This window comes from Carassius gibelio, chromosome A2 (genome assembly GCF_023724105.1).
Source record: "Carassius gibelio isolate Cgi1373 ecotype wild population from Czech Republic chromosome A2, carGib1.2-hapl.c, whole genome shotgun sequence".
Lineage (NCBI taxonomy): Eukaryota > Metazoa > Chordata > Actinopteri > Cypriniformes > Cyprinidae > Carassius > Carassius gibelio.
In genome coordinates this window covers 9,577,986-9,604,893 of record NC_068372.1, presented here as the reverse complement: position 1 = coordinate 9,604,893, position 26,908 = coordinate 9,577,986, and the positions used below count along the sequence as shown (strand labels likewise).

The following is a 26,908-nucleotide window of genomic DNA, read 5'->3' as shown; positions in this document are numbered from 1 at the left end:
AGCTCTCTGCAGTGCTGATAGAACCACTGCGAGGTCCCAAGAGGGGACTTGCTGAGGGCAAGACGTATTGAGCCTCCTTGCTCCTCTCAGGAACCCGATGATCAGATCGTGCCTCCCAAGAGACTTACCTTCAACAGGGTCATGGTGAGCCGAAATGGCACCTTGAGGGTGTAAGGAGACAGCCTTCGTTCCAACCCCTCCTGAAGAAAGGAAAGCACTGACCCAATCGGGCATTTCCAGGGGTCCTCACGCCATGAAGAACACCAAGTGACGAAGAGGTTCCACTTCAAAGCATAGGCATGTCTGTTGGATATGGCTCTAGCTGAAGTGATGGTAGCTACCACCTGTGGTGGTAAGGTACCTAAACCTTCCGTGACCCATCCAGAACCCACACATGTAGGTTCCACAGATCGGGACGTGGGTGCCAGAGGGTGCCCCGTCTCTGAGAAAGAAGGTCCTTCCTCAGAGGAATTGGCCAGGGAGGGGCTGTCGTGAGGAGTACAAGTTCGGGGAACCAGGTCCGGCCGGGCCAAAAAGGCGCAACCATGAGGACCTGCTCATCGTCCTCCCTGATCTTGCACAACGTCTGTGCAAGAAGGCTCACTGGGGGAAACGCATACTTGCGCAGGCCCAGTGGCCAGCTGTGTGCCAGGGCATCCTGGCAGTGGGAATTTTCTGGAGAGGCAAACAGGTCTACCTGAGCGTCTCCGAAGTGTTCCCAAATCAGCTGAACCGACTGGGGGTGGAGTCTCCATTCCCCGGGGCGAGACTGCTGCCGTGAGAGCTCGTCGGCTGCACGATTGAGCCTGCCTGGAATGTGAATGGCACGAAGCGACCTCAGATGGTTGTGACTCCACAGGAGGAGATGGTGAGCGAGTTGTGACATGCGGCAGGAGCGTAGACCACCCTGACGGTTGATGTACGCTACGGTCGCAGTGTTGTCTGTATGGACCAGAATGTGCTTGTCCTTCAGCAGGGCCCTGAAGCTTTGCAGAACAAGACGTACTGCTAGCAATTCTGCGGCCATCTCCTCGCTGCGGCCGAGGTGAAGGCTGCTGCTGTGGGCGAGCGGTAGTGGAGGAAGCCGCAGAGGGCCGCCCTCGGCGACGAGCAGGCTGAGGCGGTTGCACCAATGGCAGGGTGGAAGCAGCAGTGGGCCGCCGGGGCAGGATGTGTCTGATGGCCTCTGACTGCTTCTGGGCGGCAGAGAACTGCTGGGCAAAGCTCTATACCGCGTTGCAGAAGAGGCCATCCTGGGAGACCGGGGAGTTGAGGAGCAGAGCTCCTGGACCACCAAAGAGGACATCACCTGACCCAAGGAGCGCGCAGTGACCTTCGTCACCCGGACAGCAAGGTCGGTAGCAGTGCGCGCCTCCTGCAAAACCCCTGGGTCAGCACTGCCCTCGTGCAGCTGCCAGGAGCAGCTTGGCCTGATAGACCTGAAGTGAGGCCATGGCATGAAGCAGGGCAGGGCAGAAGCGGCCTGGCCACCAGCCGAAGTAGCCCTCTTTACGAGAAGAAGAGCTAGAACGGGGTGTGGCAGAGGGTACTCTATACCTTTTAAGGTAATCGACTCTCGATCTCAATGCCGAGATCGTCATGTTCCCACAATGAGAACATGAGCCATCCACGAACGCAGTCTCAGCGTGCTGGAAGCCCAGACACGTGACACAGCGATCGTGACCGTCACGAGGAGCGATGTATCGACCGCACCCAGACAGACATGGGCGAAATGACATCTTTAAAAAGACGCAAATCAGCCCGTATCTCTTTTGTGAGAGGAATTGCTCATTTAGGGGTGTTGAAGCGCTCAGGGGAACGCGGGAGCTGTCGCAGGAAACCCAAACGAACCGCTGAATTGCGCCGTCACACCAACACCAGCTCTTGCTTGTGACACTCCGGTGATTGCAGCAAGCGATGTGCTCGGCTCCGAAGCGAAAGCTTGAATGCGAGTTGCTCGCATTGCCGCTTATATACCCGCTCTGCGGTGCGGAGCTCGCGATGCAAATTCCGCAGACCAAGGTACTGTGTACCATTGGCTCGTTTTGTACCACTCGAAGGTGATTGGGCTCTTGGGCGAGATCCCATTCTTAACGTCGAACATGACAGACTGGAAGGGAACCATGGTTAGATGCATAATCCGAAACGTTCTTAAACCTTGCATCTTGTTCACACATTTGTGATCATAAAAGTGGGTGATATGCATATCTGTTAAGTTCAAGCATGACTATTAATTAGAATTATTAATTCAAAAAGCTTTGAAGAAATAAGGTCTGATTAGGTATCAGGGAAAACACAACTGATGTTATAACACACAATTAACAGACCAAAGTACAGACCAACTCTCATAAAAACAAGACTTTATTGAATTTACTTAACAAAAGACAAGAAGGGACATTGTCACCATATTCTGAGGGCAAATGCAAATTTTCAAAGGAATGATCAAAGCAAGAAGGATAGTGAATTTAAGATATCCAACCACATTACTTTGTTTTATGTAACAGCCATCATAGAGATCAAGCATGTGAGATATGTGTCAGATTCATTGAGTTACCATTACAAAATACAAGAAAGGTACAGGAGGGTGAAGACACATGGACAAACAAACAGACATGAAATATATCAGTGACCCTATATGTGGTTTTTATGACAATGGATAAAATACTCTGTTAGATACAACAATGCAAATACCAGCCATATATTACAGTTCTGTACAAGTACCAATCTTATGTTGGCCTTTGGAAGAAGCTGCATCTATCCTTACACAGTTCATTGTCACAGCCCTGTCCAAAACAGCCAACATTTCCAGCAAAAACATAGCAGTTAAATCTTGAATTTAACTCAAATTTGACTTTCATTCACAGCAGAGAGGAATTAAACAACCTCTGAGTTCAGTTTACAGTGTGTACCCAAAAAGAATTTGGTTGCTTGAGCCACTATTAAAGTCTATAAATGACTTTGCATTAGCCTATAATATCAAAACAAAGGGCACATTTTAGTCCAGTTTATTAAGTTTTTCAAAATATGAAGTAGTCATACACTACTGTTCAAATGTTTGGGGTATGTAAAATTTTTGATCCAATGTTTTCGAAAGAAATCTTTTATGCTCACCAAGTCTACATTTATTTGATCAAAAATACAGTAATTGTGTAAAATATTGTTATAATTTCAAATAACTAATTTCTTTTTTACTGTATTTTAAAATGTAATTTATTTCTGATGACGATTTTATCAGCCATCACTCCAGTCATCAGTCACATGATCCTTCAGAAATCATACTAATATTCTGATTTTGTGGTAAAAAAAACAAACATTCAAATTATTTCTTATTAATGTTGAGAACAGTTTTTGCTGCTTAATATTTTTTTTTGTGGGACAGATTATTTTTAGATTTTTTTAAATGAAAATCCAAACGGATGTTGATTTGAAATGTACTTTTTTTGTAATATGCTACAGTCTAACTGTCACGTCTGATCAGTTTACTTGCTGCTGAATAAAAATACGAATTTCTAAAAAATATATATTAGAAGTCTGTTTGTAGTGTTATTCAAAATGAAGACAAACTGTGGAACATGTTCATGTATTAATATGATGAACTACACTGTTTTTGTTGGGAGATGTCACTTAGCTTAATATTTTGTAATGCAATAGAATTCTCACATTTTTATATGCGACTTCAGTGTTCAAATACATTTTGGTGCAACTGTACCTTTAAAACTAAGTTTTATGGTTACAGACACTATTGAGCACAGTGCAATTGTGTAATCTTTTGCTCATTTAAAACATTATTAAAGGGATAGCTCGTCTAAAAATATACTCATGTCGTTCCAAACCTGTATTATTTTCTTTCTTATGTTGAACATAAAATAAGATATTTTGAAGAATGCTGCTAATCAAACAGCTGATGGTCCCCACTGACTTCCATACTATTTCCATAGTATTCAACAACAGTTTGATTCTTCAAAATCCTCAAAATATATTATTTTGTGTTCAACATAAAGAAACGTATACAGGTTCGGAACAACATGAGGATGAGTAAATGATGACAACATTTTAATTTTGGGGTGAACTATTTCTTTAACCTGACTGCAACCACATCTCTTAAAAAACTTTACATGCATGTTGACAAGCTTGTTTCATGATATGCCATTTCAGCACACCAGCATATTTCTACTGGCATTGGCGTGGGATTACTATCCTGTTGTCATTCATAGTCATTTAGAGAGAGCCACAATTGTCATTGGCGGCAGGCATACCTGTCAGACAACTTGGCAAAATGTTTGCTATAAATAGATGTCCTTCCATCTTTTACCAACTGTAAAGTGGCTCATTTTAACAGTTGCTTTTCTCTGTAATGTGCTAGTGCACTTCCAGCCCCATGTATTCTGGATTTTCTGCAGCCGGCAAGTGGCCATTGGTGTATGTTTTGAGCTCCAGGGGGCAGAAGTCCTGCTGGTAGTCTGGGTTGTCCATGCTGTTCTGGGGGTTGAAGGCCTGAACGCTGATGAACGGTTGACTGGAGAGAATCTGCGTGTGGGACGTGTTCAGATACTCCGGTAGGGTGCCAGCAGCAGCAGTGGGGCTCTTAAAGCAGTTCAGGTATTCTTCCTCAATTTCGTCCAGCGCAGATGAATTGTGCGGAAGTTTGCGAGGGGGTCCAGGGTGTTGGTATATTGGGTTGGTCATGCTGGACATCAGTGATTCCTTCTGGTTGATGTATTCTGAGAAAGAGCACAATATGGGGTTAAAAAAACAATTTATTCCATCAATTATTTTAATTAGCAGTTTGTTAAGATGTTCTAACTCTACATAAAAAAATACCCTGAGGATGTTAACATCTATTTCAGTTACTGCCACCTAAAATCATTTAATTTCCCTCATGACATTCCAAACCTATGCAGGCCCTTAAGGGACGTACGTAGTGATAAAAAAGAATGAAATTCTCTTGCAAAACCTTAACGATCCCCCAAGAACCTTTGTGTGTGCATGCAAAAGTTTTACATGTTCCTGAAAACTTTCTGTCTGCTTGAGAAAGATTTGTGATTGGCTGAGAAACTTTGAGTTTGCATGCAAACTTTTGCAATCCCTCCCATCTAATTTTTTTTCATCATCATATTCTTTTAGGGGCCCCATATGACCCTATATGACTTCATTATATATTTTGAAAAACTTAACTGTTCACAATGGGCAAGATTTTCATATTCAGAGATTTCAAAGCTAAATTTGAAGTGTTTTTAGTGAAAAAAGACTTAAATTACAGGCTGTTTCTAATTCAAAAACATATAGCCTACAAGTAGTGTGCACTTGCTAGCCTGTCACCCCCTGATGATTTAGTTTTATGTAAAAAAGCAGTGTAAAAATGTGTACTATTCCAACCTGGAGTGGGCTGGAAGTCTCCCTCGTGGAAGCGTTCTGTCGGGTCTGGGATGTAACGCAGAACTAAGCTGTTCTCCCTTCCTGGGAAACCATTCTGACAAGAAAACAATAGCATATTAAAGCACGCATCATCGTGGTTAAACCGGTTAAATTAACAATAGGTGAGTGTCTAGAAGATCACAAAAGCACAGCTGGGTACAGCTGCATAACAAGTAGAACTTTGTCTTACATTTCATATTTATATTGTAGGTGTTTCCTTACTATGAAAACTTTTATTAGCCAGGGGTTTTCATCCAAAATATTAAAATACATAATAGAAAATATTATTATTCAAATAATTTATGTAATATTACTAACATAGTTAAATACTATTTAACTTTGTATTAAAGAAACAATAAATACAGCACATGATGACTTTTTAAATAGATGTTGATGGTTTTTCTTCATTTAATTCTGTTTTGAATTATGGAGTACATCAGGGCTCCATTTTTGGACCCTGTTCTTTTCTCATTTTTATGAAGCATGGGGTGTCCTTTCATTTTTATGCAGGAGACAATCAAATTTATTTGTCCTTGAAGCACAACAAGAAAAGGCTTAAGGTCCTTTAGCAGTATGTCTGTCTGATATCACGTTTTCTTAATAAGAGCAAAGCAGATGTTATTGTGTTTGGACCTTCAAGCACTTCAGGTATCTCTGACTGAAGCTCTGACCGGATTAGTACCTACCTGTCTGTCTGACCTTTTGAATGGAAATACTTCTATTAGATCTCTGAGGTAATCTTGAGCAAAGATTTTTGATGGTCCCGAGATTCAGACTAAAGTTGTGGCATGAATTGTTGTTTCCATTGCTGGGACAAAACTGTGGAATAGTCTTCTGGTTTCCCCCAGATTCGTTTAATCTGAATCTGAATTTACTTACTGTATAAACCCAAATGTTTAAATGCTCCTACAGTCTAAGGTGAATAACTTATTAGTGTTTTGATGTCTCCTCCCTTTATTGCATTGCAGTCTATAATATAATATTGTTTATTTTAGTATGGTTTGTACAGAACAGTAGTCAACTCTTGTTGTTTTTATTGTGCTCTTTAAATAAAAATGAAATTCATTTGATTTGATGTGAGTAACTTACTCCGTTTCTGCTATGACAGTTCCCAATGCTACTGTTGAGACTCTGAAACAAAACATAGTAACCATGTTTATTATAAAATTTTTAAAAACAAGTATATATTTGTAACGTAAAGCAAATACTGTTCTGAAATAAGCTATCTTTCAATAGTTTTTTAATAAATAGTGCAAATGGGTGTTAAAAGCTGATGACTGAGGACTGGATATATCTTTGAATTCAACACCACATGCACAAAACAGGCCTGTACCTGTTTCGAGGAGAACAGAACCCAGCCTTATTGAGGCTCCTGGACCATTACAAAATGCGTTCATAAAACACAAGGAACTAGGGGGAAAAACACAAGCTAAATAAGCTACCATCTGCCAGAGAAACTACAGCCTAAAATGGCTATGCCTCAATGGCTGTGTTATATAAGACTCCGTCTGAGCTCAAAGTCTTCGTTCTGCCAAAAAAAATTTAACAAGTGTTGCCCGTGAAAGCAATCAGACTTGAAAGGCTGAAGGAGCTTTGCACGCACATAGCGACAGGCTTGAGGCCAGGAAACACTCAGAACGCGGAGGCCGGGCCAGTCGTCTTGGACAGACATGCTTTGCTTTTCTGCTGCGGAACGGTCATTAATCAGGAGGCAGCTGTGAGGAAGCGGGGGAGAAGTCGAAGAAACAGAAGGACAGCGGAACAGGAAGTGGGTGAAGAAGGCCAGACTAGAAGAAGACGAAAATCAGACCAGGTACATACGCCTCTGCAATATAAACTTTCTGTCCTTTTGAGCGAAAGCACACAACACTGTCATCAGATCTGATATCACATCCAGTCACTGTTTAGCTGGGACAGATGTTTTAAGACGGGCTGTCCATAGGGCTATTGCATTCATTTAGTATATAATTTAGTACAGAATATAGAACTCTAAATTTTATTTTTGCTCACCTACTTTGATCTACACTCATTCATACAGCTCTGTGCACTCATACAGCACATTATACAGTATCGTTATAGGCTAACATTAAAGATTTCTTCACTTATCGGCATTGTGTAATATTGAATGTATATTGGCCGGTATTCATGTATGCCCTTAAAACTAAAATGGAAAACTGTTTCAAACTGAAACTTAATATTAATTTTTTAAATTGTAATTACGATGCTGTGATGCCTACATTAACTTAAAATTTAACTACTGAGTTTATCTTTATTTATAATATTTTAGTTTTTTTTACTTTGAATTTATTTAAACAAAATAGTATACATTTTAATATTGGTAATTTAAGTAACATTTAACAGGTTGCATTTACATGATCAAAAAACAATAAAAATAATAATATTAAGGTAATGTGACATTTTTAATAACTGGTTTCTATTTTAAATTTTTTTGAAAACTAAATTAGTCTTCAGTGTCAGATGATCAAGAAACATTTCAATGATCAATATTTTTTGTTGTATATTTTCATTTTTTTTCAGGATTGTTTATAAATGGAAAGTTCAAAAGAACAGCATGTTATATTTGAAATATGTTTTTGTAACAATGTAAAATACTTTACTGTCACTTATTTAAAGCTGGCTTTCCCTGCCGAAAAAAAAAAGAAGAAAAAAAAAAACTTTTTAAAGCAAACAAAAGTGTGTGTGTGTGTGTCTGTGTGTATTACCACAGAGTGCAGCAGCTGCGTGCGGGAGGTGCTGGGGCTGCTGAAGAAGCTGTGATTGGGCACTAAATACTCATCTGCATCCACAGCTTCATCCAGCTCTCCGCTCATCAGACTGCGGTAGAACTTGGAGTCAGAAGGACTGGGTAAATGCATCCGATCATCACCCTGTTAAACAGGAAAACATTATTACATGTATTAATTTAGCAGACGCTTTTATCCAAAGCGATTTACAAATGAGAAAAACAGCAAAAAGAGCAATGATATATAAGTGCTATAACAAGTCTCAGTTAGCTTAACACAGTACACATAGCAAGGGCTTTTAAATAATATAATAAATAAAAAGAAAACAGATAGAATAGAAAAAGAATAGAGCAAGCTAGTGTTAGAGGTGTATATATATATATATATATATATATATATATATATATATATATATATATATATATATATATATATATATATATACACACACACACACACACACACACAGATAATTGCGTAATAAATGAAAATAAAATAGAATACAAAAAGATTAGGAAGGTAGTTACATTTTTTAATGAATAGAATTAGAATAGTGAGTGCTAAAGTTAGAGGGTCAAATAAAGATGGAAGAGATGTGTTTTAAGCCGATTCTGGGAGATGGATAAGGACTCAGCTGCTCGGATTGAGTTGGGAAGGTCATTCCACCAGGAGGGAACATTAAATTTAAAAGTCCGTAAAAGTGACTTTGAGCTTCTTTGGGATGGCACAATCAAGCGACATTCACTTGCAGAACGCAAGCTTCTAGAGGGCACATAAGTCTGAAGTAACAAATTTAGGTAAATGGGTGCAGAGCCAGTGGTAGTTTTGTAGGCAAACATCAATGCCTTGAATTTTATGCGAGCAGCTATTGGAAGCCAGTGCAAATTGATAAACAGAGGTGTGACTTGTATTCTTTTCTGCTCATTAAAATTAATCTTGCTGCCGCGTTCTGGATTAATTGTAAAGGTTTGATAGAACTGTCTGGAAGACCTGCCAAGAGGGCATTGCAATAGTCCAGCCTGGACAGAACAAGAGCTTGAACAAGGAGTTGTGCAGCAAGTTCTAAAAGAAAGGGCCTGATCTTCTTGATGTTGAATAAAGCAAATCTGCAGGAACAGACAGTTTTAGCAATGTGGTCTGAGAAAGTCACCTGATCATCAATCATAACTCCAAGGCTTCTAGCTGTTTTTGAAGGAGTTATGGTTGATGAGCCTAACTAGATGGTGAAATTGTGATGAAACCATGGGTTTGCTGCAATCACAAGCAGTTCTGTCTTGGCACGGTTGAGTTGAAGGTGACGGTCCATCATCCAGCAAGAAATGTCTTTTAGACAAGCTGAGATGTGAGTAGCTACTAGGAGGAGCTGATAGGAGGATCTGGTGGTTAACCGTGTCAAAAGCAGCTGACAGATCAAGCAGGATAATTACTGAAGATTTGTATTCAGCCCTTGCCAGTCTAAGTGCTTCAACAACTGAGACCCAGCCAGTCTCAGTTGAATGTCCACTTCTGAAGCCAGATTGGTTGCTGTCAAGGAGGTTGTTCTCTGTGAGAAATGCAGAAACTTGGTTGAACGCAGCTCGTTCAAGTGTTTTTGCAATGCAAGGAAGAAGGGAAACTGGTCTGTAGTTCTCTAAAAGAGATGGGTTGAGGGTGGGTTTCTTAAGTACTGGAGTTATACAAGCCTGTCTAAATGATAAGGAAAAAAAAACACCAGTGTGGAGGGATGTGTTAATGATGTGAGTGAGTGCAGGAGAACAACTGCAGGAGAAATGACTTGAAGGAGATGAGATGGAATAGGATCAAGCTGGCAAGTAGTAGGATGATTAGAAAGGATGAGTTTGGAGACTTCTGCCTCAGAGAGTGAAGAGAAATAAATTGATTGCATTGATCAGTGATCAGACGCGAGCAATGCTCCAATGAAGAAATCTGATTTGTGTTTCTCTTACCTGAATGACGAGATAGCGGGATGGGTCACGTGCCATTTTAGCAAACTCAGCGATGAGCTCCCTGAAGCGAGGCCTGCTCTCTGCATCAATCATCCAACCTGGATGATAAAGGAGATGATGAAAAACTTTACATTTAAGAATTCTAAATGTATCTCTAAACTACACGAATGTTGCTTAAAAATCTTTATTTTTTTTTCAGATGCAATTAAATTAGCAATGCACAATATATCAGTATCATATTGGAAATTGGTCAATATTTTTTATATGGACTTTTTAATTTATAGGTATCATTTGATATAGGATATTGGCCGATATTGGATATTTGAGTAAATCCTTGAAAATACTAATAATTTAAAGTAATCTCTGAATTCATTTTTATTTTTGATTTCACACACTATAGTGTTGCTATGCCTAAAATTTGTTTCAGGAATTAGAATTATAGTTGTAGCGTTTCATTTTGAATTTAATTAAACAAAATAATTTGAAGAATCTGCCATTTTAAGTTAGTCAACCATAACTTGACAATCTTATCAATTTAATAATATGAAACAACAACAACAACAACAACAATAATAATAATCAGTATTGAATGATCTTTATATCCCTAAAAAAAGAAGAAGTCATCACTACTAGAGCTATATAAAGAATGATGAGTTACTAAGCAGTTCAAAAAATGCTTTTTCTTGCTTTGGTCATATCTTATCTTTCAGAGGGAACTAATTCTATCACTGGTTCCCCCTCATAACAATTGTTTTATGGACAAAATGTATAAAACACACAAAGCTTTTTCCTTTACTGGAAAAATAGATTTAACAATTGTATGGCACATTAATGGGTTTCATGTGTGAAAACTATTTATTAAACTGGAAAAAATAACTATATATGTCTACTTCACAGTACAGCAATGAATCACACTTACATTTAACCATTATCATGTACACATCAATGGTGCAGATAGGAGGCTGTGGAAGCCTCTCTCCTTTCTCTAGAACTTCGGCAATTTCACTTGCAGGAATTCCATCATAGGGCTTTGTTCCAAATGTCATCAGTTCCCAGACTGTCACACCTAGTAGCATATCATTTAGTCAAGAACTGATAAATTCATTCAATACTGAGAAAGCTATTAAAGTCAACATGAATTAAATCAAACCTATCCACTTCCAAATTTTTTTTTTCTTAATGAGTTTTCTTTTGTACTCTGAAGTGTACTAAAGTTAAATGGACCAAAACTTTTTAATGTTAACTTTAATGTCTGAAAAAAGCAATGGCAAATATTTCTGATATTATCAAACTGTTAGTCACCATAACTCCAGACATCACTCTGGTGGGTGTATGTCCTTTGCAGGATGGATTCCAGTGCCATCCATTTTATTGGCACCTGTTGAAGGATACAGACAGACATAGAAACAATGTGAAACATGCAATCTCTATTTCAAATGTTATAATTGGAAGTGAACACATTGGATGCTTTCTGAAGATGAACATCTGATTGTTAGTAGTCCTTGTCTTATACTGTTGAGACACTAATGAGGCCACATTCATCACTTCATTTAGTGTTTATGACAGTTTACAGTAAAGCACTAAGGCATTATAAACCGTATGAATTTCTGTAATTACGTGTATTGTGAAAAGCGCTATACAAATAAATTGGTCTTGACAGTTAAAGAAAAGTTTTTCAAATGCTTAAATTCTGCAATTGAGATCCACTTTCTCACAAAAAGAAATACCACACCTTTCCACCCTCTGCGTGATATTCCTTCTCATCAGCATTCAACAGCTTGGCCAGGCCAAAATCAGTGATCTTTACATGTTGAGGGTTCTTCACCAGCACATTACGGGCAGCCAAGTCTCTGTGCACAAGATGGCGCTCTTCTAGGTAACTCATTCCCTAATAAAAGTCAAAGAAATTCAAAAGATTTGTTGACATGAGCTAATATGATGATGTGCTCCTTCAAGCTGGAATGAAAATTCAATGGTAACAAAATCAAATTATTTAATGTGGCCTTCATGTCTGCATATCATCCCAAAAGCTTCTAAATGTTTAATGATACAGGAGCATTTATATTTGGCAGTTCCATCATGCAATCATGAAAAGAGCAGGGTTTATGAGCCACATACAAAACATTTATCAGATCCAAACGAAATAATGTCATCATATGGAGAGACATGGAGACATTCATATATATATCTATATATATATATATATATATATATATATATATATATATATATATATATATGAATTCCTATTATTATTAGATTTTTATGCATTTTGAATGTAAATGGAACTTACATAATGATTCTGATTGCAAACTGACTAATCATGACAGTGAAGTGACTACAGAAAATGTAAATGGGCTCTAAGAAGTGCCTGGATAAAACTGGGGTGGCCCGTCAATTAATAATTAATCCAATTAATTGTTGATAATTGTTATAAATAATATTATTAATACATTTTTTTTTTAAATTAATTGGACTGAAAATTTTAAATTGACATATCAAAAACAACAAAAAAACCCTGTCCATCATCGAATCAAATGTCATTCAATGACTGATCGACTAAAATAAGTGTAAATAGGCTCTAAGAAGTGCATAGGTTTGGAAAAACATTAAATGGATCATTAGGGAATAATTGGAAACACAACTGTTACATAAATCACTGTGCAAACTGATGCTATTCAAAAAAGTCAGGCTGTATTTGAGAACATGAAAGTATATTTGATCAAGGTTTCCTCGGAATGCTAAATCATCATATCAATCATATCACCACATTTTCTAGTCATACTCAGATCAAAAAAGAAATGTTATTCCCTCAGCAGTGAGGACTAAAAAGGCCAGTCTCTTAAAAGAATCTTCACAGCTACTGATTTGCACTTCAGAAATGAGATATGACTAAAAAAAAAAAATATTTGTGAGTTATGAGTGATCTTATCTATTTTAAGTTTCATATCACCAGCAATAAACATGGATCGGCACATCAGTTCATTCTAAATCTAAAACTATATTCATATATCTTCTAGTTTTACTTTAGACCTGATGTGTTAAACTGCATTTTCAGCCTTTCAAATAGGGCAAATTGAGAAATGGGAGAAAATACTGTGGTGTAAATTAAACTAGAGAAGCATATCAATTAATAATGAATCAAATGAATTGCTTATAACTGTAATTCATCATTTTATTTAAAATAATACATTTAAATACTAAAATAAATGTTAAAAAGGAAACAATTTAGATTTCTTAAATTGAACACATTAAATTGACATCTCAAGACATGATCATCATCAAACGAAATGACTTATGACCATACCTGTCACGTATCCCGTTTTGGCCGGGAAAGTCACGTATTTTACCCTTCTTTCCCGCCGTCCTCCCGTATTAGTATTTTCCCGTAAATCTCCCGTATTTTTTTTTTTTTATTTTAACCTGCGTTATTAATAAAATAATGATAATAAAAACATTCCCAATCTGAGCTCTGTCACTAGTCTCGCGATAACTGCCACCTGTAAGTAGCCTGTCGCGAGGGGTGTGTGAGGTCAGGTGACATGAGTTATAACGTGGGAAAAACAACAACAAAAAAAGAAAAAACAGAGACGGATGATGGATGCTATGATAGAGAGTGAAGGCATACCTGCCAAAAAACCAAAACCCATGTGTAAATACCAGGATAAATGGGACAGCGAATTTACTTTTTTAAAGAATGCAAAGTCTGCAACAAATTTGTACAACAACTCACTAAAAGAGTAAAAGAAAAGTTATGTGAAATAAAAAGAAAAACTGTAAAAGAAAAGCAATATGAAATGAAAAGAATGTGTGGAATGAAAATAAAATGTAAATGTAAAGACAAGCAATGTTAAATTAACAGAAAATATGCAAATAAGCCTTTAAATAAATGCTCTTCATATATACCCTTTTGTGTTTTCATTTGGGCTATAACACCTGCCTTAAAATGTAAGGGATACTGGAGCTTTGTTGGGGTGGTGGGACTGCTTGCGGTAGGCGCCGGAAAATTTCCCTTATTTTCAAATTCAAAACTTGACAGGTATGCTTATGACAATCCTTTACCTTAGCAATCTGCACACACCAGTTGAGCAGGGGTTGAGAGCCAATGCTCTCCTTATTTTCTCTGACGTAGTCCAGCAAACAGCCGTAGGGCATCAACTGGGTGATAAGCTGGACGGTGGAGGTCAAGCAGATGCCGAGCAGACGACACACGTGAGGATGCTCAGTGCTCGCCATCACATAGGCCTCCTGTAGATACAAACAAATGAGCTCAACACAAATGCTACATATACAGTATATACTAGACAGTCGCTGTATATAGTCCCTACAGACTTAAAACTAACAAATGAGGTGCCTAGAGCGCATTACAAAATATTTGCAGAGATGTGGAGGCCTGGCGTTCTGAAGAAAAAGTAAACTTAGCAGGAACACAATAATCAAACCCCTGGTCAATAATCCAGAGCCAATACCAACAACCCCCTTTCAATTCTTTTCTTTTCTTTTTTATGTTCAAAGGACTGTGCAGATCTGTTAGATTTCAGTTTCTGCAGACTCTCAGAAGGTTATACTGTACTGGGCGAGTTATCTTCAAAGTTACCCCGAGAAGCGGCCTGCGCAGCCACATCCTCACAATCAAACAGAATACTTGAGGAAATGACATTCTTTAGAAGGAGTTAGAAAGGTCTTGTTTGCTGTTGCAGTGATGGAATGCACGCAGAAAGCAGGAAGTTTTCTGTTCTATATCAACTCAACACAACATCCAGCGGGAACTGGTCAGGTTACCCTTTAACTCGAGGTTATGTAGTAAAGAATTCACTGGAAAATAAGGCCTTATCTGCACAGTCATCATCTTAACTAGAATGACAAAATGTTGATTTTACTGTCAGTGTTTACTGAAATTATTGACATGTTAACTGGATCACACAGATACAGCACAGATGCATGAATACTCAAATTATAGGCAAAGAATGCAGAGAAAAGTGCTTGATTTTGGGGAAATACAAAGCCAACTTTTTAATTTTGTTTTTGATCGAGTCAAGATTATAGTGCCCCAAAAAGTATTTGGAAATTTAAGCCACACTTAAAAGGCTAACTTCTATGGAGCCCCGCACATGACATGCAGAAAAAAAATATTAGGCTAAATTGTGTGAGCGATTTACTAATTAGTTCTCTCAATGTACTAAAACGTGCACATGATTACTATTGCGTTCCCTCGATTTACTATTGCGTTCCCTCGATTTACCATTTTGTTCACTTGATTTATAAATTGTGCGCACAATTTCCTAATTCGTTTGCTCGATTTGCTAAATCGTGCGCGCGATTTAGCAAATCGAGGGAACGCAATAGCAATCGTGTGCACGTTTTAGTAGATTGAGGGAACGAATTAGTAAATCGTGAACACAATTTATTTATTTTTTATTTATTTTTTATTGCATGTCATGTGCGGGGCTCCGTAAACTTAATTTAGATGCAAAATATCAAACCAAGTGGCATCTGCAAACAACTTGTTAAACCCTTTTTTAATTGTCTAAGCAGCATTTCCAGCAGTAAACTGAAAACAAGATCTTGAATCACAGCCTAAATCGTGAATAAGGTCAAATTTGACGGGACGAAAAACTGAGATTCAGACTCTAATACTCACATCCAAGATCTCTGTGTTTGCTTTGGGAGACGTGGCTTCTCGTAAGACCTTAATGGCAACAGGGATTTTCACATTCTCTCCCTCTGGAACCCACAAGCCCTGCAGGAACAGACACATATCTGTCTTAATATTTCATGTCGCAAACAAAGCAACACCCAGTGTTTTGTAACCGATGAGGTTTCACAGCTGAAATCATCCTGACATAACAAGATAATATTTATGTCTACAGATCTAGAGAAAAGGGAAATGAAAGAAGAAAAGCACGTAGCAACAAGTATTTAAACAAGCAACCTTAAAGGGACAGTTCACCCAAAAATCATTTACTCACCGTTAAGTTGCTCCAAACCTGTATGAAGGGTGAGTAAATGATGACAGAATGTTCTTTTTTTGAGTGAACTATCCCTTTAAAGGGAGGTCAGTCACCTTATACACAGTGCCGAAAGCTCCGGACCCAAGCACTTTGATCTTCTTGAACTCCGTCTCTTTGAGGATGCGCAGCAAGGCCTGGTTGGGGGCTTCGCCGCTGGGGGTCAGAGGCTCCACTAGCTTTAGAGACAAATAGAGTCAGGAAAGCTCCCCTCCACACACAAACACACATCCTGTCTTTGAATTAGGATGGGATGACATTTATCTGTATTCGCGGAAGCTATTGCCTCAATGACTGATTTCCATCAGCATTCATAATATTTAATGTTGACACTACAACAGTAAGCAGGCTTCACTGAATTGATCTTACATGGTTTCACCAAGCTCTGCAGCTCTCTTCCAGCAAATGCAATTATTTGCGTGAGTAGATTACATCCAAAGTCAGAGCAAAGACGTTTGTCACATGCTGCAAGTAATCTAGAGCAATGCAAATATTCACTTTGCTTTTGGTGTGTACACACCATAAGCGTTTGGTTGTTTAACAATAGATCCTCAAAACATTCAGAATACGGTTGTCTTGAGATCTTACCTCTCTTTCTTGCAGGAGTCTTCGTAGGGTTCTCTTCTTTTTGATGTGCTGTCTGCGCAGTAGAACAGCAACTCCTAGACTCAGGATAACAAAAGCCAGCAGACTTCCAACCACACCAGCGGCAATCATGGGCAAACCCGAACTACAAGAACATTACCAGGTTAAAATTTTTACATGTAGTGGAAGAAAGTCCTCTCTCGACCGCAGATGTCACTTAATCTCAAAACTGATTGAGTAGTTGTGCTCTAATTAATGTTGAATTCATCTGAACATCAACATTTGTGAGAATTATTCCTTTCGAATTGCTTTGAGTTTAATTTATTAATTTTTTTAGGGTAAAAGATTGAAACCCTAAATGAAGAATAACGTTAAACCCTAGACATAAGAGTTGGATGATGCATCATGTTCCTGTACATGCTAAAGTCTTTTCTATATTTCTCACAATTCAGCAAAAAAGCACACTGCTCTTAAGAAGGATATCTTCCTTTATTTCTCACCATATGCATCATTTTCATTTATGCAAATGATTAAGGCTTGTGCATTTGGTATCATTTTTGAAAAATATGTTCTAATTCACAGCCTCTTTATTACTTTTTTTTTATTTTTTTTCCCCGAAAGAAACTACGGTGATTTAAGAGGATGAACATTTTTAGTGATTCTTGGGATATTGTGGAGAAGTAATGTATACAACAAGATTCGCTTCTTACACTTTGAAATCTTTGCAGTCGTTCAGATCAGGCCCAGTACATCTGCAAACAAAACATCAAATTATTAAATCACAATTAGTGGATGCTGCAATCCCTGATGAACCTGGTCAAATTGCACAAATGACCGTTTCATGTCATCACATTCAAATAAAAGCATCACATACGATGCCTCTCTCACCCCTGGGTGCAGTTCTTATGACAGGGCTGGCACACTCGCATGCTGTCAGCGTATTTCCAAATGAGTATGTCTTTCTCTCCAGGTATGCCTTGCGGGCAGCGTGGTACACAGTGCGGCCCATCTTTGTAGTTTGCACAAAATGTACATTTGTCGGGTCCCTGGACAAAAGCTGGCGATTAGATGCAACAAGCAACTTTTCTACAGTCTTCAAGTGATGTGAATGTCTCCAGGACACAACTGGGACAGTAAACATTGGCTTGAGAGACTGGTGTGCTACCATCAGCTTTTTTAAAATGAAGAATAAACACTGTTTACTGACAGCAGAACATGTGGTACTGTAGGACTGGTTTGATACTTACAGGGCCAGTGCAGGTCAGGTTTTCATTCATAAGCTGACATTCAGGGTCGCATTCGACACACGTTTTATTGACCTCATATTCACGCGGCTCCCTGTATGGACAGAAATCCATTCTGGTCAGTATATATGAAATCATCATTGTAAAAACAAATGGTAATACTTTAGTTTAGGGACCAGTTCTCAAAATTAACTAGTTGCTTATTAGCATGCATATTACTAACATATTGGCTGTTTATTAGTATTTATAAAGCACATACTAATGCCTTATTCTACATGACCATGATCCCACCTAAATCTAACAAATACCTTACTTATAATTAATATGAAGCAATTAGGAGTTAAAAAGTCAGTTAATAGTTAAATAGTGAGAATTGATCCCACCCAAAAAAAATCACCAAAATTACAGGTGCCACTTTTACAGACATTTCCATACACTGTATCTGTGTGTAGTTTTATTTTTTTTTACCTGCATTAAATGTTTTACATTTAAGATAAGGAGTTTAATGTTTGCAATCAGAGACATGGCATACTGTATCACTGTTATTTTGAGTTTAAACATGGCTAAATTGAGAAGGCATAACAGAGCTCTCACTCACCCTGCCAGCAGGTTGCAGGAAGCCACACAGTGTTTTTTACGGGTGAAATGCTTACAAGTGAAGCACATAGTGGGACCAGGACCCCAGCAGCCATCATTTGTGCACATCTCATCACATGTGCTGTTCTGATTCGCTGTAACACAGACATTCAGATAAGATTTCAACACAAAAGATAGAACATGTCTTTTAAATCAAGCTTGAGTCAAATGTCTACAAAAGCAAAAACATTCTTACTTCATACTTCAGTGTGTTACAAACATAATTTTGGTGTCTTTGGAAAGAATCAACCAGATATCATTATGCTCAAAATATTAAAGGTTATAAACACTTTTTTTACCACACTTAAATATTTTTTTCTTTGATATAAAAATACATTAAATGAGTCCTGGAACAACCAGGAAAATAATGGGTTGAAAGTCACATGTCTCATGAGTTTCTATTTCAAATTTGAATAAGATATCATGAAAAATGAGACTCCTGCAAATATTTGTCTACACCCCCCCAATATAAAAAAAAATATTTACAATATTTAATTATTTATTTAACAGTATTGAAGGCTTCTACAAACTATTTAGTCATTAAACATAGCACTGCGTAGTCTTATTTCCATTATAAAACATTAGACAGAAACTTAAGACATCATATAAGTGATGTTTTGTGTGTTTTTTTTAGCTTGACATATGTGGTCACTATGAGCTGTGTTTGGAAAAGGACTGTGTGAAAAATTCTCCTTTTGTGCTTTGCAGAAAAAAAAAAAAAAAAAAAAGCCACATACAGTGCAGGTTTGGAATGACACAAGGGAGAGTAACCTAGAACAAAACTCAGATTTTTGGGTGAACTGCACTGAAAGTATTTGACAGGTGTTATTCATTACCACAGGTGATGGCATTAGCATTTGATGACATTTTGACAGTCTGGTGTTCAGATCTGAAGAGGCGTCTCCAGTGGTCAGGGCTGGTGTAGCAGAGATGCTCATTCTGACGGATGACCACATCACCGTCACTGATTTCCCTCAGAGAACGCAGGCCTAAATGTGTGATTACAGTATTGGTAACGGCAAAGCTGAATGTTCTGTGGGAGCAAGAACGAAAGGATTCATTTAGGAGCAGCAATGTGTCAAAATTTTCTGAGATTGCTGACATATTTGAGATTGCAGTATTTTTTATTGACTTACTGCTTTTTTGTACGTCCACGGATGACCTCAAGGTTTTCGAAGGCACTGAGGGATGGCATGTCTGTCGGCCACTGCTGAATCACCAGGTAGCCTTTGAGTTGGGAGAGGAATGAGATCTTCAGGAAGGTTTATGAACACGGAGGGGCCAAAGTTCCCCTACATGACACATTATTTTAATCATTACAAATGTCCAATATTAAACCACTGCATTCTCACCGGTGATTTCTTTTACAGTTTTAAATACATTGAGTTTGGCCGGGTCCAGTCCTGGAGTATTAGTATGCGGGTCACTGTAAATAATAATAATAATAATAATAATAATAAAAAGGATATCAAAGAGTTTTTTTTTTTTGTCTCAATCACACAAATATAAATAATTCAAAAATATATAATATTATATAACAGTATAATTGTCTTTAAGCAACATGGAATGGTACTAATATTCTTGGTTATTCAGAGAATGCGAAACATCCTTCTCACCCATTAAATGTTGTGGTGAGAATTGCAACATCTCCGCTGATTTTTGTGCAGTTCTCAAAGGAATCGATGTTGCTGGCATTGATTGACAGGACGTTGGCCAGAGGCCCCATTTCCAGCCCATTGCAAACTAGAGGGATGGTAGCAAGCATATTTAATATCAACTGCTTCTTGGTTAGGTACAGAATTAGCCGTGAAGGCAATAATAAATTCAAAACTTATGCTACCAGTAATACGTTTAGACACACTTGACCGATCTTTAGTGCAAACCTTAAATGGCATTACTTTTGTTAACACTAAATTAAAACTAAAATGTGCGTTTTTCAACTATCCTGAAAAAGCAGACATAAAATAAACCACACATTTTTAATATTCAAATTATTTTCAGTAATATTAAAATGGATGGGTTGGAATAATCAATAAATTTACAAACCAAAACTTTCGAAAAAATGGCAAAAAACATATATAAATATTAGGGCTGTCAAATGATTAAAATTTTTAATCAAATTAATCAGAATTTTCATATATATATATGTGTGTGTGTGTGTGTGTGTGTGTGTGTGTGTGTGTGACCGTGGACCAAAAAAACAGTCATAAGGGTAATTTTTTTTTTAATTGAAAGTTTTGCAAATGAAGTCCTTAGCAATGCATTTTACTAATGATAATACACTATATGTATATATATATGTACATATATATATTTACATTTATTCATTTAACTGATGCTTTTATCCAAAGCGACTTACAATTGCTATATATGTCAGAGGTCGCACGCCTCTGGAGCAACTAGGGGTTAAGTGTCTTGCTCAGGGACACATTGGTGTCTCACAGTGGATTCGAACCCGGGTCTTTCACACCAAAGGCATGTGTCTTATCCACTGCGCCAACACCATATGCATAACATAATTAATAATTTAGTACAATGTACTTATTGTGTACATACACGTTTTTACATTGTACTTATATATATATAAAAAACTACATGTAATTACATCTGTATTTAATTTCTGTAATTACATTTATAATTACACTATTGACCCATACTTTACACCTTAACCCACCCTTAAACTTACCCATACCTCCAACCCTCTCCCTAACCTTACCCCATCCCACCTCAATAGCAGCAAAAGTGTTTTACAATACAATATGAACACAATAAGTACATTGTACTTATGTTTTTACGTAAGTACATAGTAGTTAAGGCCACCTAATATAAAGTGGGACAATATATATATATATATATATATATATATATATTATATATATATATACACACACACACATACACACACACGGTAGGAAATTTACAAAATATTTTCATGGAGCATGATCTTTACTTAATATGCTAATGATTTTTGGCATAAAATAAATTTTATTGTTACAAATATACCCGTGCTACTTATGGTTTTATATATACATACATACATACATACATACATATATATATATATATATATATATATATATATATATATATATATATATATATATATATATATATATATATATATATATACACACACACACATACAGTAGTTGGCTTCATAGTTATAAAAGCTTTAGAGGTAATTTGTATTTGCAGTTTTGTAGTAGGACAGAACACTAGTAGACAATAGTAAATTACAGTTTATGGCTTTTTTTTTAATACATTTTACATGCGGATTAAATGTGTGTTTTTTTAAATCAATTCAATCAAAATATAGTACAGCAAATAAAACAAGACTTGTTTGTTGAACTACAAACAAAAAAGGAACAATCTGTGTGTTTTTTTTTTTTTAGGAAAAGATCGTACCTTTTGGACAAAGGCCATCACACTTCTTACATTTCCGAACTCCACCCTCATCCACCTCATAGGTGCCAGGGCTGCATGTTCTTACACATGCCCCATGGTCTGTCACCACATAGTTGTCTGAGTAAAAAAGAAAAAAACACATCAAACAAGCAGTCACTCCAGACAGAATCATTAACCACAACCAACCAAAGCGACACAACAGAAACTGATTAATGCATCAAATCATTCCGTCATGGTTATCCTGCTTTCCGAGATGTTTTTCAGAAACCAAAGTTGAGCAACAGGTGAAGACTGTAATGGAACTGGATTGTGTCATGAAAGTATTTTCAACAGAAGATATTTTGAAGGATGCTGGTAACCAAAGAATGAAAAACCATAGAATGAAAAAAAAAACCACCATGGAAGTCAATGGGTACCAGCAACTGTCTGTTTATAAACATTCTTTAAAATACCTTTATTTTGTGTTCAACAGAAAATTAGAAGAAAAGTTTGGAACAACATGACGGTGAGTAAATGATGACAAAACTTTCATTTTGATGTGAACTTCCCTTCTAACAGCTTGGATTAGAATAAAAGATGTAATTAGAATCTGGTTGTGTGTTCAAGTTGGGAGACAAGATGAGGAATCACATGACTGGCCTTACGTGGGCATATCTTGATGCACGTTGCCCCAAAGCTGTACTTCCCATTAGGGTTGGGAGCAAGCTGGTGGGTGTTGGGGTCGTAGAGCATGAGCAGTGGACATGTGTCCTTACATGTCCCCTCATCCTGGAAGTCCTTACAGGCCTGCAGAAAACACAAACAACATTTCCCATGAGCGCACTAGTCTGAAAGTATTTTCATTGCCCTTGAGGTTTCTTTTACTGCAGTTTTTTTTACTGCACTTCATTGGTAATGAATGTTTCACTGTAATACTGCAGACAAGCCTTGTACTGTTATTTAATCAAAATAAATAAGTGCTATAGTTTTTAACACATTCAAGCTGCTGTGAATTTCTCACATTTTGAGTCGTATTGTTGTCATTATTCATCCTGAAATAGTTGAGTTCATAAGCATCTCTAAACTTTATTTTTTCAGTAATGGGGTAATTTAACTAATTACTTTTCCCGTCGTTACAATGCCGTTAACATTACCGAACGTTAAATGCGGTGCATTAATATGCATTGATTTAATAAACCATGCAATCCGAACGTACCCTGGCTCACAGCTAGTGAGGAGGTGGGTTAAAAACGAGATAAGCGATTATGATTGGCTAAGGCAGAGTCATGTGTTTCATGGTAGCCAATCAGAGTCAGTGTTTTTACACACATGCAGGCACACGTGCCAGTGGCGCAAAACACACACAAACAAGCACACACACACACAAACACACGCAACAGTAACACAAAGATTCGCAGCAGCAGCAGAAATGGCGAGTCAGGAGCAATCCGATGAAAAGTTGGCATTTTCAAGGTGAAGATATAAGCACTACTTCAAATTCATTGTGGTCAAAGGCAAGAACGTGCATGTAATGTGTACATGTAATGTGTGACACACGCATCTAAAGCTAGTGGCCAAAAAAACCTTTCTTACAAAGATAATACTTGAAGTGCAGGATAAAACTCTTGCTGTCTGTTAACGTGCAATAAATATCGAAAGTTATGTACGGAAATCTGTCGGTTCTACTCATTTCAACTGACTTGTGAAAACTGAAAAAAAAAAAAAACTTTGACAAATAGCAATTTTTTTTTTTTTTACAGTAACGCAAATAGTTACTTTCCCTGGATACGAGTTACTTTTATTATAGAGTAATTCAGTTACAAACTCAGTTACTTTTTGGAACAAGTAGTGAGTAACTATAACTAATTACTTTTTTAAAGTAACGTTCCCAACAGTGATAATCACAGATGACTTAAACTGCATTTAAGCTCACCATTTATAGCATTCAGTCTGTATTGAAAGATGAACGAGCAAACAAGTGAATGGTCATATGTATATGTGCGGTTCTCACCAAGCAGTCGGTTGGTCTGGGTCCAGTGCAGCCAGAAGCACAATGTTCATTACAGCAGTCAATGGGTTTGGGTCCCTTACACCTCCCTGAACACTGCTCCGCACAGTTCACCTTAGTCACTAGATACAGAGCGAGAAGAAACTTCACAGATCCTAAAAGTACTATCTGTGTTCACTTGAGCACAGCAACAACAATTCAATATTCTTCTGAAGAGTTTTCAAACCGTTTCTCCAGGGGTCAAGTAGTGTTTTTTCACAGTTGTGAAATATAAGCCAAGGATCAAATAAACAAACTACTCATAATGCAGAAATCCCAAATTGTTACTCCAGTGCATTTTGCAGAGGGACTATGCGTTACTATCTCAAGGTTAGAATTGTGGAAAAAAGATAAATAAATAAAAACCACAAAACACCCCAGATAACCTAGGTTTATGATAACTTAGGGTTACATATAAGAATGGATCAAACATTGAAAGTGTAAATGCCACAAATCATTTTCAGTCACTAAATATTATAAATTATAAAAGATTCTTTCTTATTTTTTCGTATTTTTCAAAGTTTTCTATATAGTACACTACCATTCAAAATTGTAGGTGTTTAAAAAACAAAAGATCAAAGTATTTATAAAGATTTCTATCTTAAATAAATGGTATTCTTTTGTAATTTCTATTCATCAAAGAATCCTGAAAAAAGTATCATGTGATAATTTGATTTGATAATAATAAAAACATTTTCTTAAAGCCTCTTGAACAGCAGTGTACTGTATACTGTATGTTGTTTCCAGTCACTAACTGCTGAAAGATTTTTAATGTTTTATTTTCATCATATTTTTAGGAAACAATTGTTGTCACTAATTGTTTTTTTAAATGTTCTAAAGTTTAATCGCTTGATTTAATCACTTGAATAGTTCAAAACCACTTACTTTTTTGGCAGTTTTGGGGGCCAGGGCCCCAACAGGAACCATTGTAACAGCTTGGATCACACTTCTCACCTGTTGGGAGGTAAAGTAGAACATTTTTATTCAAAATGCAAAATGAATTAGTACCATTTAATATATATGTATAAAAAAACAGACTCCTGAGGGACATACATTGTCTTGCTAAGCTTTTTGGCTCTATGATGTTAGGCTGACTCTTCATGTTCAGAATATCATTCCACTGGATGGTCTCCACATTACATAAATGATCGTTACTGGTGAATTTTATTCCACCCTTCAGGATTTCTAGGAATGGAAAACAACAACGCTTTCACATATGATAAACCTCACATTTGAAATACAGCTTTATGAATATTTAATAAGAGCTGGGCAAATTAATTCATTAATATTATTCCCTTTGCAAAACAAATATGCAAAACACACGAATGCAGGTCAGTTAGGAGCTTTTGTTATTCCCATTTAGCCGGAAAAACGAACACACACAAAGACCAGTTTTATATAACCACATACCAGTTAAGCTAGTCAGTGGTAACTGGTTCACGCCTTGTCCGATGCTGCTGTTGGAGTTCAGGAGGACAGCCAAAGCATATTTGTCTTCATAAAGAGAGTGGCCGCGGATGATACGCAGGTTCTCAAGGGGGATACTGGGGGCTGTGTTGATCCCAATGAGAACATAGCCGCCAACTTCTTGGATGCTCTAAAAATCAGGAGCAACAACACAAAATACCATTAAACATAAACCTCATTACACCTACGACACTATAAAGATATAAAGAGTTTTTAACATATAGTTATGATTTTAAACATCTGTCATGAAATACAAATTATACACACATGTGTACACCAAGGTAAAAGTGAAACAGCATTGATCATAGTGTTTGTAAATGGATATACAGTATCATACCCTGAGAAACGACAAGTCATGCTTTTCTGTAATATATGTGATTTCCAGGTTTTCCAGAACCACGGTGCAGTTGCTGTACATTTTTACCAGAATCTGATAATGGTCATCCACGGTTCCCAGAAGAGCCAGTTTGTTGTTCGCTCCCAGACACACTTAAACACAGAGAGAAAGAAAGCACAATTCAGTCCATCTGAGGCCTTTGTGGGGAAAAATACACAAACGGCCAAACCGACAGAAGAAAATGTGTTATTTGGTTGTAATTAAGTTTTCATTCTTTTTTCTATCTGTTTAGCCATTAAACCTGCCAACGTACCTTTAGACATACAAAGCAAGCATGCATTGAATTAAAGGGGAAAGTAATGACTTTAATATGTTACAAAAGATTTCTATTTCAAATAAATGTGTTTTGTACCTTCTGTTCATCAAAGAATCCTTAAATTCTTTAACAGATAGAATATCTTTATTTAAAAAAATTATAAGGCAACCTCATAAAAAAATCCAAATCATGCCTTCCACAAAAATATTAAGCAGCACAAGGATTTTCAGCATTGATAATAATAAGAAATCACAAGCACAAAATCAGCATATTAGAATGATTTCTGAATGATCATCTGACACTTGGAGTATTAACTGTTGCAAACACAGATTTGCCTTAGCAGAAATAAATTACTTATTCCACTTATTTTAAATTGTAATATTATGTCACGATATATTTTACTGTATTTTGACCAATTAAATGCACATAAGAGAGTTCATCAAAATAAATGAAAAATAATAAAACATTACTGTGCATTAGTAATTAATCCAAGCTTTATACACAGTTTAGCAACAATTACAATATTGAGCCTTCTAGTATATTTCACATTTGTGGAATTTTAGCCCATTTTGCAATGCAAATTTGTTCCAATTATACAAATTAGACGGAGAGAGATTGTAGACTGCAATTGCCAAGTCAAACCACAGGTTTTCACTTGAACTGAGATCATTAAATACAAACAAAAAACGAAAATGATTGTAATAAATCAAACCAGGCTGTTAGAGACACAGGCATGTAGGAGTCTTTTGCAGCTAATGAACCGGCCTCTGAGCGGCAAC

The 26,908-nt window shown here is 37.1% G+C and overlaps 1 protein-coding gene across 2 annotated transcripts in view; it reads right to left on the bottom strand.

Moving 5' to 3' along the window:
• Positions 1-2,343: 2,343 nt before the first annotated feature.
• LOC128022357 (epidermal growth factor receptor) overlaps positions 2,344-26,908 on the bottom strand; it is a 55,530-nt gene continuing 30,965 nt past the window's right edge. Inside the window, exons 2-28 of one of the 2 annotated variants that reach the window (XM_052609813.1) lie at positions 25,814-25,965; positions 25,420-25,606; positions 25,063-25,194; positions 24,895-24,963; positions 23,974-24,092; positions 22,628-22,769; positions 21,984-22,100; positions 20,195-20,321; positions 19,931-20,004; positions 19,715-19,805; positions 19,415-19,611; positions 18,541-18,673; positions 17,946-18,036; positions 17,587-17,744; positions 17,409-17,450; positions 16,702-16,843; positions 16,170-16,292; positions 15,747-15,845; positions 14,168-14,353; positions 11,838-11,993; positions 11,408-11,483; positions 11,025-11,171; positions 10,106-10,203; positions 8,139-8,303; positions 6,505-6,546; positions 5,377-5,470; positions 2,344-4,721 (exon numbers count right to left, since the gene is read on the bottom strand). In XM_052609813.1, coding sequence (XP_052465773.1) covers positions 4,360-4,721; positions 5,377-5,470; positions 6,505-6,546; positions 8,139-8,303; positions 10,106-10,203; positions 11,025-11,171; positions 11,408-11,483; positions 11,838-11,993; positions 14,168-14,353; positions 15,747-15,845; positions 16,170-16,292; positions 16,702-16,843; positions 17,409-17,450; positions 17,587-17,744; positions 17,946-18,036; positions 18,541-18,673; positions 19,415-19,611; positions 19,715-19,805; positions 19,931-20,004; positions 20,195-20,321; positions 21,984-22,100; positions 22,628-22,769; positions 23,974-24,092; positions 24,895-24,963; positions 25,063-25,194; positions 25,420-25,606; positions 25,814-25,965 — 3,521 coding nt within the window. In that variant the 3' untranslated portion in view covers positions 2,344-4,359. The remainder of the gene's footprint in view (positions 4,722-5,376; positions 5,471-6,504; positions 6,547-8,138; positions 8,304-10,105; positions 10,204-11,024; positions 11,172-11,407; positions 11,484-11,837; positions 11,994-14,167; positions 14,354-15,746; positions 15,846-16,169; positions 16,293-16,701; positions 16,844-17,408; positions 17,451-17,586; positions 17,745-17,945; positions 18,037-18,540; positions 18,674-19,414; positions 19,612-19,714; positions 19,806-19,930; positions 20,005-20,194; positions 20,322-21,983; positions 22,101-22,627; positions 22,770-23,973; positions 24,093-24,894; positions 24,964-25,062; positions 25,195-25,419; positions 25,607-25,813; positions 25,966-26,908) is intronic. The other variant, XM_052609824.1, reaches the window with a different exon arrangement.